General features: G+C 42.4%; 1 protein-coding gene across 1 annotated transcript in view; it reads right to left on the reverse strand.

Annotated features, from left to right (window-relative positions):
• TAF3 (TATA-box binding protein associated factor 3) overlaps positions 1–17,936 on the reverse strand; it is a 129,536-nt gene that overhangs the window by 26,074 nt on the left and 85,526 nt on the right. The window contains exons 3-4 of the mRNA XM_029077942.2: positions 9,384–11,209; positions 2,262–2,344 (exon numbers count right to left, since the gene is read on the reverse strand). Of these exons, the coding sequence (XP_028933775.1) occupies positions 2,262–2,344; positions 9,384–11,209 (1,909 nt within the window). The remainder of the gene's footprint in view (positions 1–2,261; positions 2,345–9,383; positions 11,210–17,936) is intronic.

Below are 17,936 nucleotides of genomic sequence, written 5' to 3' on the forward strand. Positions count from 1 at the left end.
CCTTGACCAAATATCTCCACCCTGAAATCAGAGGAGGCTTGAATTTCTGAAACACAGATGTTTGCAGCTAAAGCATTATTTGGCTAGAAAGTCTTTGGGGATTCTAACTCCGAGGATCCTTCAGGTTTCCCTTCCTTGTGGAGGTCTAGCTAGAGACCTGAGCAACCTCAGCCATCTTGGTTTCCAATACTATAGGAATGAAGCAACTCACTCAAAGAGATAAGTAGATAAAGAAAGAATAGGAAACAGAAAAGTGCCTATTTCTCACCTTTCAGGGGTTTAAAGGGCATGCTGAGATAACTTGATATATCATAATCACTTTTAGAGAACCAAGGTTACCTGTGAATAATCCCCAGTTTCCTGAAAAGTGATGGCCACACCACAACAACTCATGAGGGAAGATGGAATAGTTGAATGTAGGTCGCTTTGGAAAGTGGGAGTGTGAGAATTTGTGGGGAAAAACGGGATGGAAAACTGAAATGCTGAGGCAGCATCTGTGTTTGGAAGGGATGGAGTCCGGGCAGCAATGTTTGGTTGAAAGGGGTCTAAATTCTTGAACTAAAGGGTGTAGGCACCTGCTGAACAAGAACTGGGCAGAGATCACAAATTTATTTCACAAAGCCACGACTGAAATGGCACAGGCAGGAGGTCTCAGAGGAAGTAATTAAGTACTGGTCACCAAAGGATTGCGTTCTCTTTCTTTCAAGGTGGAATGAAGCTGATTCATGGGTAGCTCTCTTGCTTTAAGAGGTAACAACTTCATTTCCAATTAGCCAGAAAACTGTCCTTTCTGCTAAGTGATACACCATGTCTCAGGGAAATGTTTCAACTCCAAGTGTTCAGAACTGCAGAGGAAGCCGCTTGATGTTCCAGGCTGCCTCTAGGATAGATAGAGCTAAGTGCCGATCTCATCTATACCTCGATCTTGATGTCATCTATCTCGTCACCGATCTCTTGGCCCCGTCCTGCCTCTGGCCTAGAATGCCCTCCCTCTGCATATCCAACAGACTACTCCCACTTTTAAAGCCTTACTGGAGGTATATCTCCTCAGAGAGGCCTTCCCTGACTAAACCCTCATTTCCTTGTCCCCCAGTCCCTTCTGCGTCACCCTGATTTGCCCCTTTAATCACCCCTCGCTCAGCCCCAAAGCATTTATGTACATATTTGTAATTTATTTTACATTAATGTCTGTCTCCCCTTCTAGACTGTAATCTCACTGTGGGCAGGGAATATGTCTGCAATATTGGTAATATTGTATTCTTCCAAGTGCTTACCTAGTACAGTGCTCTGCACACAATAAGTGCTCAATAAATACGATTGACTTATTGAAAACATATGACCATCATCTTCGATTTCCTATCCTGACTGCTGAATCAGGACTGGGTTCTCTTTAGGAATCTAACCTTCATATTTATGGCTTGGAAAACTGAGTTGAACATGAGTGAATTCGGAAACCACACTTGTCCCAATCTTTCCTTGTTGCTGCAAAAGTGGTTAACTGTCCTTAGGCTTTAGGGTGGCAAGAATCAGGAGGAGGATTTCAGGAGAGAGGGCTCTAGCCTCAAATATTTCCTCGACAGAAATAAAGCCTTTACTCTTCAATGATGCAGCCTAGTTGGCTCAGTGACCTAGCGGAAATTGTTGTGCTTAGCCAAGCAGAAAACCATTGTTTCCTTCTAAAAAAAATGTGGCCACCAAGGGCTTCCGTTATCACTATTCCACCAATGGAATGGAGTATTTATTGAAGTCTGAGGCAGGAATCTTTTGTCTTTCATCCCCCAAAGCATCTGTCATTTGAGCTCAAGGAGAATCATTTTTCTTGGCTGCAGTCATACTTGAGTACCTACGAGATAACACTGGCTAGTGGATAGAGGGACAGTTAGCTCACTATATGGCTCCATTCCCCAAGTGAACCCATCTTAGAAATTGTGAGACACATGCCCGCGCTACTAAAACAGGCCCAAAAAGTGGTATAAAGGACATTAAATGGCTTGAGGATAGAAGGAAAGGAAAACTTTGCCTAAACTTCATAGTCTCACAGAAATTGGCTCTAGGATGTGGCAACAAACACTTGTACCACTGAAGTCCCTAAGAATTACAAAAATATTTCTGTATTTGGAGGTCTTAAAATACCACAATGCAAGAAGTTGTCTGAATATTTCAGACACTTGGAAAGGGTAGGATGGGAGTTCAAAGCTTAAGAAAATTAGAAAGGAATTTTTCCCCCCCTTCCAACTCAAACAGTGTTCTTTTGTACTTACATTTTGTCTTGGCCAGCACCGACTCGCAGAGTTAGTCGGGGGATAACAGGTGATGGGGCTGGAACAACTGGTTCCACTTTTATCTGTTCAAGGCAATACATTGAAAATTAAGCACACATCTTTGATAAACACACTTCCTCCTTCTATCCCCCAACAATGCATGCAAACTTGATGAACAAGTCTAACACCCAGAGTACGGCCTGGCTGAGATATTCAAAAAAAATTTAGGGCCAAGGTAATCATTCCAGCCACGTTTTATGTGGTGGTTTCCTAACTGCAGGTCATACGATATTTCAAAAAACATCTCCTTCAGAAACAGTACAATTCTATAACAAATATAGAGAGATTTAGTTTTCAGTTTAGTGTTTTAATTCTAAAATCTCTGGTGTGAACTTAGGGTTATCTGTGAAACTGGCTTTTGTTATTTGAACCACTTTTTCAATCAGTCAATAAACCAAAATTTACTCTTCAGATAATTTGGTAGATGTAAGGCACGAGAGATAAAGTATGCGTCCCCTGAAAATCCAACTGCCAAATAAAGTCTATCTTCAATTGAACCGGACAAAATAATTGAGTGTCAGTGTGTGTCTCTCCCATCCCTCTAGGTCTCTGTGCTGGGGTTTCTCTGAGTGGTGGTCAGGCTCAATCCTTCTTGGATTTGGCCTGGGTCTCTGCATCACACCCATGCAAAGAACAAGTTGTAAATTTGAAGAGTGGCCTAGTGGAAAGACCTGGGCTTAGGAGTCAGGGGACCTGGGTTTGAATCCTGACTCTGTCACTTGTCTGCAGTCTGACCTTGGCCAAATCACTTCTCTGCCTCAATTCCCTTATCTATAAAAATGGGGATTGAATCCTTATTTTCACCTACTTAAACTGTGGTCCCCATTTGTCCATCCTATTATTTTGTATCACCCCCAGTGTCTAGTACCTAGTAAATGTTTAACAAGTACCATCATAATAATAATTATTATTATTCATCACTTGCAGGCACCAGTGCACATGTCTGCATAGCTGAGGAGGGGAAATCAGCAGTAGGAGAGCAACTCTCTGAGCTGTGGAGATACAGGAGAAGGCCAACAGATCTCCCAATTCAGAGAATTGTGCAGAAGCAGCATGGCCTAGTGGAAAGAGCACTGGTCTGGGAGCCAGAGGTCCTTGGTTTTAATCCTGGCTCCAACACATGCCTGCTGTGTGACCTTGGGCAAGTCACTTAATTTCTCAGTGCCTCAGTTATCGCATCTGTAAAATGGGGATTAAATCCTACTCCTTCGTATTTGGACTGTGAGCCCCATGTGAGATAGGGACCGTGTCCAATCTAATTAATTTGTATCTACCCCAGTGCTTAGAACAGTGTTTGGCACATATTAAGCATTTAAGTATTGTTATTATTATTATTATTATTGATAACGGGTCAAAAATTTCCTAACTCAAAAATTTGGGGGTAAGGGATCAGGAAAGGCTCTGATCATTGCTTAATAATAATAATAATAATGTTGGTATTTGTTAAGCACTTACTATGTGCAGAACACTGTTCTAAGCGCTGGGGTAGATACAGGGTAATCAGTTTGTCCCACATGAGGCTCATAGTCTTAATCCCCATTTTACAGATGAGGTAACTGAGGCATAGAGAAGTGAAGTGACTTGCCCACAGTCACACAGCTGCCAAGTGCCAGAGCCGGGATTTGAACTGTGACTTCTGACTTCCAAGCCCGGGCTCTTTCCACTGAGCTATGTTGCTTCTCATGTGTTGCTTAATGTGTTGTGCAGGAGGTGCCAGGGCTCAAGTGATTATATAAGTTTACATTTCAAATTTGAAATGACTTTGACTCTACAGTGGTGTTGTCATTATTGAAACTGTTGGGCTAGGAACTGCTGAGCACAAATATGTCAGGTCTAGAAATTGCCAATTCCCGAGCTGCTGCAGCTGAGCTATGGACTAACAGAGTGTCATTACCGGGTGAGACTAACGGTCCACCCAGACCAGGATTCTGTCACCCAACAGTGCAGTGGGATTCTTGGAAGAAACCCCTGGACATCCACCCCTACTGTATAGAGATGTACCACTGAAACTCCCCAACGCTTCCTCTAGAAACCCAGTTTGGCCCATTCATTCCAAAACGTATCCCATCATCTCCTGATCCTGTAAAGTTTCCTTTAGTAACGAAGTCCATCTGCTTATTACCTCCAATGAAAGACACAAATTAACCACTGGCCCTGACCCACGGTCCTGTCCCGTGGGCAGGGAAGGGGTGAGGTCACAATCCACGTGCGTGCGCACGTGCACACACACACAAAAACAAACAACCTGTTAAAACAGGGTATTGTAGAGGCAGAAACTGCCCAGGTGGAGCAGAGACAGGTGGGTAAGAGCGACTCAAAGCCACCTTAGGTCTCCGAGTTTGAAGCTCCACTGGTGGCTGTCATTTCAGTATCAGGTGATCTGGCGAGTCCTGGAAGCTCTGATTTCTCTCTCTGTGTGTGTGCGTGTGTGTGTTTGTATACAGGTTGTGCTGAGGGCTTGCGGGTATTTGATGGACGCTTGGTTGGATTTTTGTTGTGTGTATGTTTACTGGTGGAGGTGTGAATGTAGGTATATATGTATGTTGGGATGGAAGGAAAGTGAGACAAGAAAAAGGAGAGTAGGATAAAAAAAAAGAAAGAGGGGTGACGGAAAGGACACGGAAAAGAAGAAAAACAGGAGAGGAAGAAGTGCTGGGAAACTGTCGGGAAAGAAAGGGTCGATCAGGGAGATGGAGAAAAACAAGAGAAAGGAAACCACAAAAATCTCAAGAATTTTTCAAGGGTCGGAGCTAGTTGAATTATAACATTGAACTTATTGTTATGGTATGTGGACGTTTCCTAATTACAGTTAGTTTCCAGTATTGACCTCTTTAAAGGAAAGGAAGTCCCTAAATTGAAAACATAAATGACCTGTAGTAAAGCTAAAATACATTCTGAGCATATGTAAGGCCTCACTTCCACTTTAGGATTGAATGGCAGCCGCCCAAGGTCAAGGAATGTGCGAATAAACGTGAGATCGGATGAGCCACAAATACGCAAATAAGGTGACAGTGACTGATGAGGGTAGGGCATTCATCTCAGGAGACTCTGCTTCTATTTTGGGCTCAGGCATCCTGGAGTCCAGAATTTCCCAAACTGGGGTATGTGTATCCCTCAGGATATGCCGCCCCTAACTGAGGAACTCTGAGAGCATGAATCAGTGCTGGATAAGACTTGAACTACAGATGATTTTTTATCATCTTTTTTCCAATGAAAAGAGGATATATGACCTTCAAGATCAATTCAGTAGAGATATGCAAATGCCGAGCTGTGGGAGCATAAAATTCAAGATTAGCTGTAAGGAAGCTAAATGTTGTTCCTTCACTCCTTACAGTTATACCGGGTTTAGGAGTGAATGAAAAAGCCACCAACCCCAGGTTCCCTCGGGAATTTAAGATTGGAAGGGGGTTTGGGGTTTACTAGAGGACAACCCCACCACCTGGCCTCTCCTCTACTCCCTGTGAGGCTGGCCCTAATCTACACCCTGAGGCTTGGGGTGCCAGACTAAGACTAAGTGGTAGGATGGGTGGTTCCCTCTCAGTGTAATCACGACCTTCACACCACACCAGCCTCTGCATAAACAAGGAAACAGAACTACAAAATAAAATCATCTCACGGAGGTGACACTAAGCTAAGCAGAATTATTCTGTTCCACACCCATAACTCAGTTGTGCCCTCTTACCACTCCAGTGTTGTTCAAAACATTAAATTGCTCCCTCTGCCTTATACCCACCCATTTCTGGTCTCTCCTAGTGGACAGAACTAATGGGCAGTCACCTCTTATTATCAAATTTGTGCTTCATCCAGATGCTTGGTTTTCCTTCTTGCTCTCCACCCCTCGCCCACTTCCCTTCTCACTAGCACATCGACTAGAGGACAGTCTCGGAAAGGAAGTCAAATATGCTAGGCAAATCAATTTTGTCTCTTGCTACTTAACAGCTCCGGCAGAGGTTTTGTGGTGGTGAAGGAGCAAGGTGAGTGGACTTGACATTATTGGATAAATTGATATTTTTGAATATGTGTGGATTTCCATTAGCCTAGGCTGTCCTCTGTCCTCTGTACTGATCTCTGTAGTTTATAATTGGGACAAGATCTCCATACTTTTTCAATTTGGGGTATTTCTCTCACTTTTCAGCCGAAGGAGAGATTTCCCACACTCTCCACCCTCTAGAACCATGAGGGACACGTTGCTGTGTCTCCGGCTTTCCTTAAATCTGTTCTTAAAACATTCCTCTGTTTCCTTGTTATAGCTCTTGCAAAGACTTAGAACCAAAAGCTTTCCATTGTCATGCCAGGTCAGACCCTTTTACTGTATAGCTCGCACTGTCTTGTATGATTTGGTTTAGTCAAAAGAATCTAGGACACGGTCTACTTGAGAGATGCTATGAAAAATAAAGTTGAGCTACGAGTCATGTCAAAACCTGGTTGCAATCACATTACAAGTTAGGATTACTGTTTCACCCGTGTACACTTAAGGCATACAAAGTGCCTTAATTCAGAACCTCCAGTTTTACAATGGAACAAAGATTCAGTTGTAATGATAGGTTGAGCAACAAAGCAAAACCACATTTAACTTAGAGCAGAAAACTCAAGCTGCTATAATAAAATTTACCGTACCAGTGACGATTAATGGGTAAAATTATATTTTCCAAATAAAAGTTTATCAGCAATCACTCCTTACAAACAAATGATCACTTCAAACACTGATCTCCCCTTTTAGACTGTAAGCTCCTTGTGGGCAGGGAACTCTGTCATGCTGTACATTCCCAAGTGCTAAGAATAGTGTTCTCCACACAATAAGCACTTGGTAAATATGACTGGTTGATTGTTCAGTGCTTATTTGCCTCTAATTTCTCAGAAGCAAACAAACGTAATGATTTAATTACCAGCCTTGTCCCTGGACCGTCCCTCTATAACAGTTCAAGTCTAGAGGAAAATTGCACTGTAGGAGTTAAAATAAAAGAGCAGTATTCTGAAGTAATACTAGGAATTGGGGCCAGCAGAAGAGCATTTATAGTGGATTACTAAGCTTCCCAAATCACCAAAGAGGTAAAGTCCAGCAATATAAGACTCCTTTGTAGCTAACTAAAAATACATTGTCAGTGGATTTGTCCAGTTTTATGTATAAGCAATACTTCTTTCACCTGAACTAATACTAGTAGTCATCTAAGCCCCTTATTGCCATGTGCTGCATTTTTTTTGCTAATCTTCAAGGATTTAGCTTCTTTGCCACATACCTCAGGGCACCAACTGATAAAGCTCTAACTCTCCATTTTTCCAGGACACCAGCAGTGCGGCCTTGCAAAAAATGAAAATCGCTCAAGAGATTTAAAGGGGAAATTTATTTTTAAAATCCTGACTTGCAGCAAAGAGGTGGATTTAGAAAAAAAGCTTATCTCCCCCAAATCAGTTTAAATTTTAATTCTATCTGGGAACTCTTTCATGCATTCTAGCTTTAAAGTTTATCTTTTGACAGACTTTTTGCCAAGGTAATGGCCAGGTTTGTCAATTTAATCTATCCAAGTTTTTATTAATGTTCAACTCCTTTAAGACTATACATATAGGGTCTATATGTACGAAGGTAGCACAGATCTTCAGAAGCCTGGATTCCTTTGCATGCATAAACGCCTGAGAAAATATCAGAGGTTCTGGAGAAAAAACTTATTTATAACCTAAATGTCACGTGACTAACACTGGTCCAAACACTGGGTTGTGCTCACCATTCCGTTTATATATTATCATTATATTATTGTTCTACTAGACCTAGTCACTGGTGAGAAAATCCAAGGATCATAAAGAAAGAATTCACAAAATAACCCCCAGCAGCTGGGAAGGGGGCAGCACAACTGCCAGGTTAGGAGGATAAGACAAATGAATCACTGGCCTTCCTCAGGCACCAGGGTTCTGGGCAGAGAAAATGCCTTCTCAAACTTTTCAAAAACTGTGGGTTGGTGATTAAAGGGAAATTTAGAGTACTGACAGACTTTATAAAAACGAGGGTGGTCAAACTGGTCAAAACACGTAAACAAAGTAAGATAAACTGGAAGGGAAAAAAAAGCATTGGAAGAAGAATGGTGAGGCCAGCCTACTGGGGAAGAGAGCCATAATAATTTGACTACTAAAGCCACTGGCTCTTTTGCAAATCAGGAAGCAAGATAGCATTGGAAGGCTGTATTATCTTTTTCTGGTGCTGCTGGCTATCATTCTCAGAGACACCCCCCACCTCTCCAATTCCTTTCCTCTTAATAAATATGACAACAGCTCAGGGGTGGGTTGGATGTGGGGACACAGTAATTACACTCATCAACACCCAAAAGGAAAACGGATCATCCCAGTGAAATTCCAAAGTGGTACAGACTGGGAAATGGACGATGCATCCTCTTCCACGAAAGCATACACCCGTCCACCAGCGATTAATGTTCTGCACCACGACAACATTGTAAGACCATAAGCCAATTCATCAGTCGCACAAAACAAACTCTACAAACCACAATGTTCAATAAACTGGGAAGGGAAATCTTTTTTTCTTCTTCTTTTCCATCACTGTCATCCTTATCCCCAACATCTGCACCATCTTCTATATCCTGGACACCATCATGCTTATTAATTTTCTCATTTAAAAAAAAACAAAACAAGTAAAAAACCTTCACTATTATTTTGTGCAGAAACTTCACGATATAGCTACAAACAGAAACAGGGTCTACAAATGGAAAACACAGGCCTTAGCAGGGAGGACAAGCTGTTAGTGTGGCGAGGCCTGTGGGTCATGCATTAGTCTTTTGGCTAGACCACTAGCACTTTCGTTCACAGAGGAAAATGAAATGCTCATGATATCTGTGAGCCCCTTTGTGAAATGTAATGCTTTTACATGTGTCCATTTAAAATTTGATCATTTTTATCATTTGAAATCCTGAAATTAAACAGCAAACCTGAGTTTCTTTTTCAAAATGAGCCAAACACAGCTTTTACAAGGTAGGTAGAGGCAGAATAATGAAAATGAACTCTGGTTACCTGTATACTTTTCGTCAGAGCAAAACCTTGGATATCATCAAAACTACTCACCTTTTCGTGTTTGTGCTTCTCCTTCTCCTTCTCTTTCTTCTCCTTCTCCTTCTTCTCCTTTTCCTTCTCCTTCTCCTTCTTCTCCTTTTCCTTCTCCTTCTCCTTCTTTTTCTTCTTCTCCTTCTTGTCTTTTTTCTTATCTTTCTCTTTAGGTTTTTCTTTGTCTTCAAACAACTTTTCGGGAAGCATTGGCGTCAGAGAAGGTAGCATAGATGGTAGCCTCATTGCTGCAGTGGGACTGAACAGAGGCAAAGCCATCTCTTTGGGAGGCAATACTAGAGGGGCAGAAGGGGCCTTCGCCTTCTCTTCTTTTCCTTTCTCCTTAACTTTTTCTTTTTCTTTCTTCTCCTTATCTTTCTTGCCTTTCTCTTTATCTTTCTTTTTATCTTTATGTTTCTCTTTCTCCTTTTTCGCATTGCCCTCTTTCAACTTTACTTTAGTATCCACATCATCAAAGTCTTTAATTTTGAACTTGTAAGGATCCGAATCTTCTTCTTTGAGAAGGTCCTTCCACTGAAACTTTGTTTCTTTAGTGGCTTCCTTTTCTTTCTCCTTTTCTTTGCTCTTATCCTTCTCTTTATTTTTTTCTTTGCTTCTGTCTTTCTCCTTCTCTTTCTCTTTCTGCTTTTCTTTCTTTTTTATTTTTGTCTTGAGCTCCTTTTTCAACTTCTTTTTCACTTCAACTGATGGAGTCTGCTTGGTTTTCTCCTCGTACACTTTTAGAAGGGGTTCTGGAGTGGGAGGGGAAGCAGAAGGAGAAGAGAAATATGGAAAGTTGGTGGGCAAATTGGAAGGAGTTCCCATGTTTGCTTTCCGGATCACTTCATCGATAGAGTCATCCATTGTCCATGAAATATCTGAGCTCGAAGTTCCCCCTGAAGGAGGAACAGGGGTGGATCCTGCTTTACTGAAATTGTTTGAAGAAATGGAAACCTTGGGTGTAGGTGTCTCTGGAACTGAAAGTCTCTTAGGACTGGTAAAGATTTCTCCTTCTGATTCGGAACCTGAAGAAAACTCAAATGGATCTGGTTCCCGCTCGGCACACGCACGGGCAATTACAGCATCGATCGAGTCGTCAATGGTTTTGTCCATTACAGAGCCCTTCTTGGACTGGTTCTCACTGTTCAGTTTCCCAGATTCGGGAGGAGTTTGGGCTGGTTTTACTTGAATGTTCTCTTTGCCCATCTTTTCGCTCAATGCGGCCAGAGGGGTTCGATTTGGCGTTTCCACTTTGACTGCAGCTTGGGGAATATGTATTGGAACCTTTGGACTCTTGGGACTTTTGGGGCTCTTGGCACGTCCTGGAGACTTTTTCTCTTTGGATCCGGTTTTTGGGGACCGGATTGGACTCCCCACCACGGCTGGGGACTGAGCAGCTTTAGGCGACTTAGTCTTTTGTCCAGGAGAACTAGTTTTGGCCTTGGTTTTGGGTGTGAAAGGTTTTGTTTCTAATGCCTTCGGAGTTGGCATTTGTGACTTTGCAACTGGAGCCAGCATTGGCGGCTCTGGCGACGGTGGGGCTAAGTCTGAACTCTCCTGCACATGCACTGGAGAAAGCATTGGAGGAACCTTCTGCGTGTTTATCAGGCCAAGTGGTTCTCGTGGTTCCAATACTATATCTAAAGTGTCCCCTTTAAGGCTAGCCAGTCTTGGTCGCTTCATGGCAGGCATTTCTTCTACTTCAGGACTATCGAGTGGTCTTTTGCTCAAGAAATTTTCATCATTAATAGCCTCATCCTCTTCCAATTCTCCTTCTTCCTCCAGGGGAACCTGCATTGCTTCGGCAGATGTACCCCCATCAGTAGGTACTTGTTCCTCTTCCTCCTCTGTTAAGACACAAAGCAAAATGATTGATTGGATCGCATCCTAAAACAGTGCATAACAATCTTGTTTACTTTTTAAAGATATGGTGACTCATTTAGATAGATCTCAGACACTGTAGATATTCAAAAATATTCGGGGGCCTACAATATTTCTGCAAATGTTCTCACCAGAATACCTGTCTCCAAAGGATGCTAAAGGTTGGTAGGTAGCAGCCTTCCAATTTACTGCACATTTTTCTATTTTCAGAACAGCTTGGCTTAAAATGTGGTCAATTCCAGTCTGCCCTATTTTCCTAATATATCTCCCTCCACTTGCCTCTTTTTGTTTCCTATTCGTACTGACTGTGCTTTCGTGAAGACTAATGACATGACACATTCCCCACCCACAAGGAGCTTACGTTCTAACAAGGAGATACACATAAAAATATTTATGAGTGACGAGGAGTATCTATAAATACAGATATATACTGATATAGAAGATACATAATCCTCTCGACTACTAGCTTAGGCAAAATTCCCAACTAAGCCTGCCTTGTCTCTTAGGTATGCTTCTGAGGATCCTTGACTTCTGAGGGGCTACAAAAAGAGCTAAGGACACTTGTAAAAGACAGAGGAGAGAGGCAGAGAGAGAGAAGTAAAACACTAATTAATTCCTTATATTGAGTCTCTAATTTCTGGGTTTGGCAATATTACTTTGCAGTAATATTGCCCAAAATTTCAAGCTCTGATGTTAACAAAATACAGTACATTCATCTGAGAAACTCATAGCCCATTTCCAAAACCAGCATGTGAATCCGCACAATGAAAATGAAGTTCACCTAAAATAAGTCAAAGTTGTTGATTCCATTTAATGAAAAATAAAAAAAGTTCATTTCCGCGAAACACTGATGGTATTGTCTGAAGACTGACTAGAAGTTCCTGGAAGTTGGGTGGTTGTTCTTGGGGAGCCCAACCGCAAAATAACCAAAAGACTTCACATCTTTACAGTTCAGCTATGAAGTCCCCGATAACCTTTAGAGTTCTAGTCACACTATTCAGTTTTATAAAAATGCAGATAATAGGCAAAACAAGCAATGATTATAATAATGCCCAAAGAGTTAAACTAATGCACTTCCTGAGACAGTTTTGCCAACTGCAATATAATTACTTTCCTTTATGCAACTTGGAAAGCTGATGTAGACAAATCAGTTTGCCACAAGGCATCAAAGAAATTTGATTCAAAATGGAGTTAAAACATGGGAATTCCAGTTTCTAGATGTCTTCTTTCTCCTTTTGCAAAAAGTTTAACCTTTTCAGCTTGGGATTTAGTGCTTTAAGAAAAATAATTTGAAAAATGTACAAAAAGTGGAAATAGAGCTATCAACTCAGGTGTGAGTCTCTCTCATTAACTGGAAGCAGAGCTGTGATTCATTCATTCAATAGTATTTACTGAGCGCTTACTATTTGCAGAGCACTGTACTAAGCGATTGGGATGAACAAGTCGGCAACAGATAGAGACGGTCCCTGCCGTTTGACGGGCTTACAGTCTAATCGGGGGAGACGGACAGACGAGAACAATGGCACTAAACAGCGTCAAGGGGAAGAACATCTCGTAAAAACAATGGCAACTAAATAGAATCAAGGCGATGTACAATTCATTAACAAAATAAATAGGGTAACGAAAATATATACAGTTGAGCGGACAAGTACAGTGCTGTGGGGATGGGAAGGGAGAGGTGGAGGAGCAGAGGGAAAAGGGGAAAATGAGGCTTTAGCTGCGGAGAGGTAAAGGGGGGGATGGCAGAGGGAGTAGAGGGGGACGAGGAGCTCAGTCTGGGAACGCCTCTTGGAGGAGGTGATTTTTAAGTAGGGTTTTGAAGAGGGAAAGAGAATCAGTTTGGCGGAGGTGAGGAGGGAGGGCGTTCCAGGACCGCGGGAGGACGTGACCCAGGGGTCGACGGCGGGATAGGTGAGACCGAGGGACGGTGAGGAGGTGGGCGGCAGAGGAGCGGAGTGTGCGGGGTGGGCGGTAGAAAGAGAGAAGGGAGGAGAGGTAGGAAGGGGCAAGATGATGGAGAGCCTTGAAGCCTAGAGTGAGGAGTTTTTGTTTGGAGCGGAGGTCGATAGGCAACCACTGGAGTTGTTTAAGAAGGGGAGTGACATGCCCAGATCGTTTCTGCAGGAAGATGAGCCGGGCAGCGGAGTGAAGAATAGACCGGAGCAGGGCGAGAGAGGAGGAAGGGAGGTCAGAGAGAAGGCTGACACAGTAGTCTAGCCGGGATCTAGCTGTGATGATATTGCTCCAGTAGTAGCCTTCCACCTCCAGCCTCTCCCAGACTTCAATTTATACTACATGTTGCTATATGGATCATCTTCCTGAAGGACAGCTCAGCCCATATTCTTTCTTCATTTCTAATCCTCCATTCCCTCCTCCCCTCCATTTTTTTATGGTATTTGTTAAGCGTTTAATTTGTGCCAGGCACTTTACTAAGCAAGCACTGGGGTAGATACAGATAATCGGGTTGGACACCGTCCATGCCCCACACAGGGCTCACCGTGTTAATCTCCATTTTTCAGATGAGGTAACTGAGGCAAAGAGAAGTTAAGTGACTTTCCAAGGTCACATAGCAGACAAGTGGCAGAGCCAGGATTAGAACCCAGATCCTTATGACTCTCAGGTCCATGCTCTATCCATCAGGCCACGTCGCTTCTCTCTGTGTCTCTTTCCATCAAACAACTCCTTACAAAAAGTTTCAAGCCAGATTCGATCCACGGTTCACTTTTAGAAGTTGCTGACACATGGATGCTATTGCCAGAAGAACTGCTGGGAATTTTTGATCCCAGGTAGCCTAGGGGACAAATCTACATGTGTGAAACTACCAGACGTGAGTGACTGCTGGACTCTTCACCTCGAGCCCCAAAGTCCTAAAATAGCAGTGGAACGGGAGGCGAAAAAGTGGAGAGGGAGTTGGAGGGGTAGAAAATAGAAGGAAAGGCTGTGGGGATGTGATGCCCAATCTTGTTGTGGTTCTGAGGTTCCCAACCAAACCCTGTAGGGTTGAAAACACAGACTGGATCTGACCCAAGCTATAGCATCCCCTCCCGGCCCCACAACACTTATGTAGATATCTGTAATTTATTTACATTAACTTCTGCCTCTCCCTCTAGACTGTACGCCCGTTGTGGGCAGGGAGTGTGTCTGTTATAGTGTGTCCTCCCAAGCGCTTAGTACAGTGCTCTGCACACCCAGTAAGCAGTGATCAATAAATATAATTGACTAATTTGGATCTTCTTAGGGCTCAGGCTGGCTTTGCATCCAGCTGGTACTCCACCAACATGGCTGAGGTTGATGGAGGGCTCGTTTGGAGTTTTGTTCCGCCCGATGAGGCCGGCCCACTCTAGGGATGGATTGGCAAGGTGTCTGCACACCTGCAGCACTAATCCCCAGCTGTGGGTATGCTTGCCTAACTCCACAGTCCATTTTTAAGGAACAAAATCAAACGCAAATATTTTTGAAATGTTGCCGTATTGACTTTGGAAATGTTAAAAAAATTCAAAGAAAGTTTCCAAACTGGTCATGTGAAACCCTCTAACATTTGGAAGAAATATTTCTGGACCTTCTGAGCTAAGGGATCTTTCTCCAGAATCCACCAATACTCTCTTCTTACTGTGAAGACTGAGTCAGAAAGCTTGAGCTGTAGCTTGAATCTTGCCAGCATCAAAATTAAGCAAATTAGCAAGAGATGCCAATGGTTGCTAGAATCCAACAGATTTTCAGCAGTGGGCATGGCATGAGGACTTTGCTGGACAACAAAGCCTTGTCTTTGCTGCGAAACAGAAAGGGTTGGGAGCTACCGGGTTTAGCCTGAGTATCATTGCTACTTCATTTCTATTAACCCTTAAGATTAAAGCAAGAGAAACTACAAACCAATCAAAAATCAATGGCATTTATTGAGTGCTTACTGTGCGCAGAGCACTACACTAAGCACTTGGAAGAGTATAATAAGTCAGAGTATACAAGAGTTGGCAGACATGTTCCCTGCCCACAGTGAGTTTATAATCTAGGTGGGGAAACCCACCCACCATCAACCTAGTCTGCGTGAATTAAAAATGGAGAATGATCTGATGGTTGAGCTTGAAGGAGGGAGAATTGGTTTCAGATCCTGTCTCTTCTGCTGTAAGAAAGATCCTAACACAGGACTCCAGCTTGCAATAAGAAAATTAATATCAGATAAGTCTACAGCATCTGATCGTACTGGGTGGAGTTGTAACATTTCCCTCTTCTAGGTTTTCATTTTCATTTGATTTACCCTCTCCATAGTGTTGAATTTAATTTAAGCATTTAGAAGACTAAAAGTGTCTAATACTGAAAAGCATCTTATCTTGTCATGTTCCCATATAAAATGAGGAAAAATGGAGCAGAGTTTGAAGGTGTGTGATCAACCAAAGCCCCTAGATTTGTTTTGCAACTATTTTGGCAAAGAACACAAATATTAGTGCAGTGGTCGAGTTCCAAGTTCAACAGTCAGATAGCACAAAGTAGAATGCAGCAACTTGGAAACTGCATGACAAATTAATAATTTTTCAAATGTTTATTACTGAAATCCAGTATTTTCACTCCGAGATGTCATCACTTAGAGATAACAGTGGATGGGCAATATTATATGCACCAAAGCAAAGGAGAGGAGACGGGCTCTGGCTAAGCAAAGAAATCAACTGGTTGCTGGGTGATCTTGAGTGAGTCACTTTAAACTCTTGGTGCCTCTGTTTGTTCTGAGGATCCATATCAATCACTGACCCCAGGGGCAATGTGAAGACTAAATAAAATGTCACGACAACTGTGGGCCTCAATTTCCCCATCCATAAAATGGGGTTAGGATACCCGTTCTCCCTCTCTTTTAGACTGTGAGCCTGGATGTGATAGGGACTGTGTCCAATCTGATTTTCTTTTATCATTTCTAAGGTTTAGCACGGTGCTTAGTGCATAATATGCACTTAATAAATTTCATTATTATTTTTATTGCTGTTATTAAGAAAGGTAAAGTGATATTTGCATCCAAATAAAGATGCATAAGTACACCTGCTTTAAAAATAACAATTATCATTATTATTGGCTAATATTAATGTGAATGCAGAAAGGATTAATCATTAGAAACTTCTGTGCATGTCTCAGGATTTTAAACATAACAGAAAACTACACCTCGATCTCTGACTTCCCTATAAAATGTTCCTGAAGTAGCATATATGGGTAAATCAGATATCACTGTAGCACTGTCAGTAATTAGTTATTCACCAACAATAAGCAGCTTACAGGGGTTGGGAAGACTTTTCCAAGCTAGCATGCATTTTAGTTTAAGAGTACCATTTTCATTCATTCATTCAAGTCACTCAATCGTATTTATTGAGCTTTTACTGTGTGCAGAGCACTGAACTAAGCGCTTGGAAAGTACTATTTGGCAACAGAGACAATCCCTACCCAACAAGGGGCTCACAGTCTAGAAGGGGGAGATAGACAACAAATCAAAATAAGTAGGCAGGCTTCAACAGCATCAAAATAAATAGAATTATAGATATACTCACATGATTAATCACACACACCTATACTTTGATACAGACCCGTTCCCACACGTGCATATACATTCTCATAAGCACATGTTAAATGAGATGCTGGCCAAAAGGCAGGCCCAGAATCCCAGAACTGTACTCACAGTACCAAAGTTAGAGCAAGAAATGTTTTACCATACCTCATTTCTCTTCAAATTGAGTTCAAATTTGACTAGTGTCAGAGTGAAATATGAGGGAGCCATCCAAACGACACTTGGCCAAGTCCCCAATTAGAAGAACACTTCAACAAAGGATCCTCTGAAGTCTGTATAGGGCTTTCCCCATAGTCACTATGATCGGCCCCGTAGTTTCAAGAACAACTAAATCCAGGAAATGGGCCGCCCTTGAAAGTGTATCTTAGGAACCAGATAATTGACAAAGCATTCACAATATGTCATTTTCATCTGTTCATAAAGTGTCCATGACTCCTGTGCTCAATTTATAGCTTCTTAGAGCCTAGACTGTGAGCTCCATATGGGCAGGGAACGTGTCTGCTAATTCTGTTGTATTGTACTCTCCCAAGCTCTTAGTAGAAAGCTCTGCACACAGCAAGCACTCGATTGACTGACTGATCTGGTTAGTTTGACCAGGCCCAGATTATATGGCTCACAAAGTCCACATCTCGGCCAAAAACAAATGATGTATCCTAAATTTATTTTGCGATAAGTAGAAAGCAAAAACAGGCCCAAATGCTATTTAATTGAACTTTTCATTCATTCATTCAACAGTATTTTTTGAGCGCTTACTATGTGCAGAGCACTGTACTAAGCGCTTGGAATGAACAAGTCGGCAACAGATAGAGACAGTCCCTGCCGTTTGACGGGCTTACAGTCTAATCGGGGGAGACGGACAGACAAGAACGATGGCAATAAATAGAGTAGAGGGGAAGAACATCTCGTAAAAACAATGGCAACTAAATAGAATCAAGGCAATGTACAATTCATTAACAAAATAAATAGGGTAACGAAAATATATACAGTTGAGCGGACGAGTACAGTGCTGTGGGGATGGGAAGGGAGAGGTGGAGGAGCAGAGGGAAAGGGGGAAAAAGAGGGTTTAGCTGCGGAGAGGTAAAGGGGGGGTGGCAGAGGGAGTAGAGGGAGAAGAGGAGCTCAGTCTGAGAAGGCCTCTTGGAGGAGGTGTTTTA

The sequence above is a fragment of the Ornithorhynchus anatinus genome, chromosome 13, assembly GCF_004115215.2.
Source record: "Ornithorhynchus anatinus isolate Pmale09 chromosome 13, mOrnAna1.pri.v4, whole genome shotgun sequence".
NCBI classification, from domain to species: Eukaryota; Metazoa; Chordata; class Mammalia; order Monotremata; family Ornithorhynchidae; genus Ornithorhynchus; species Ornithorhynchus anatinus.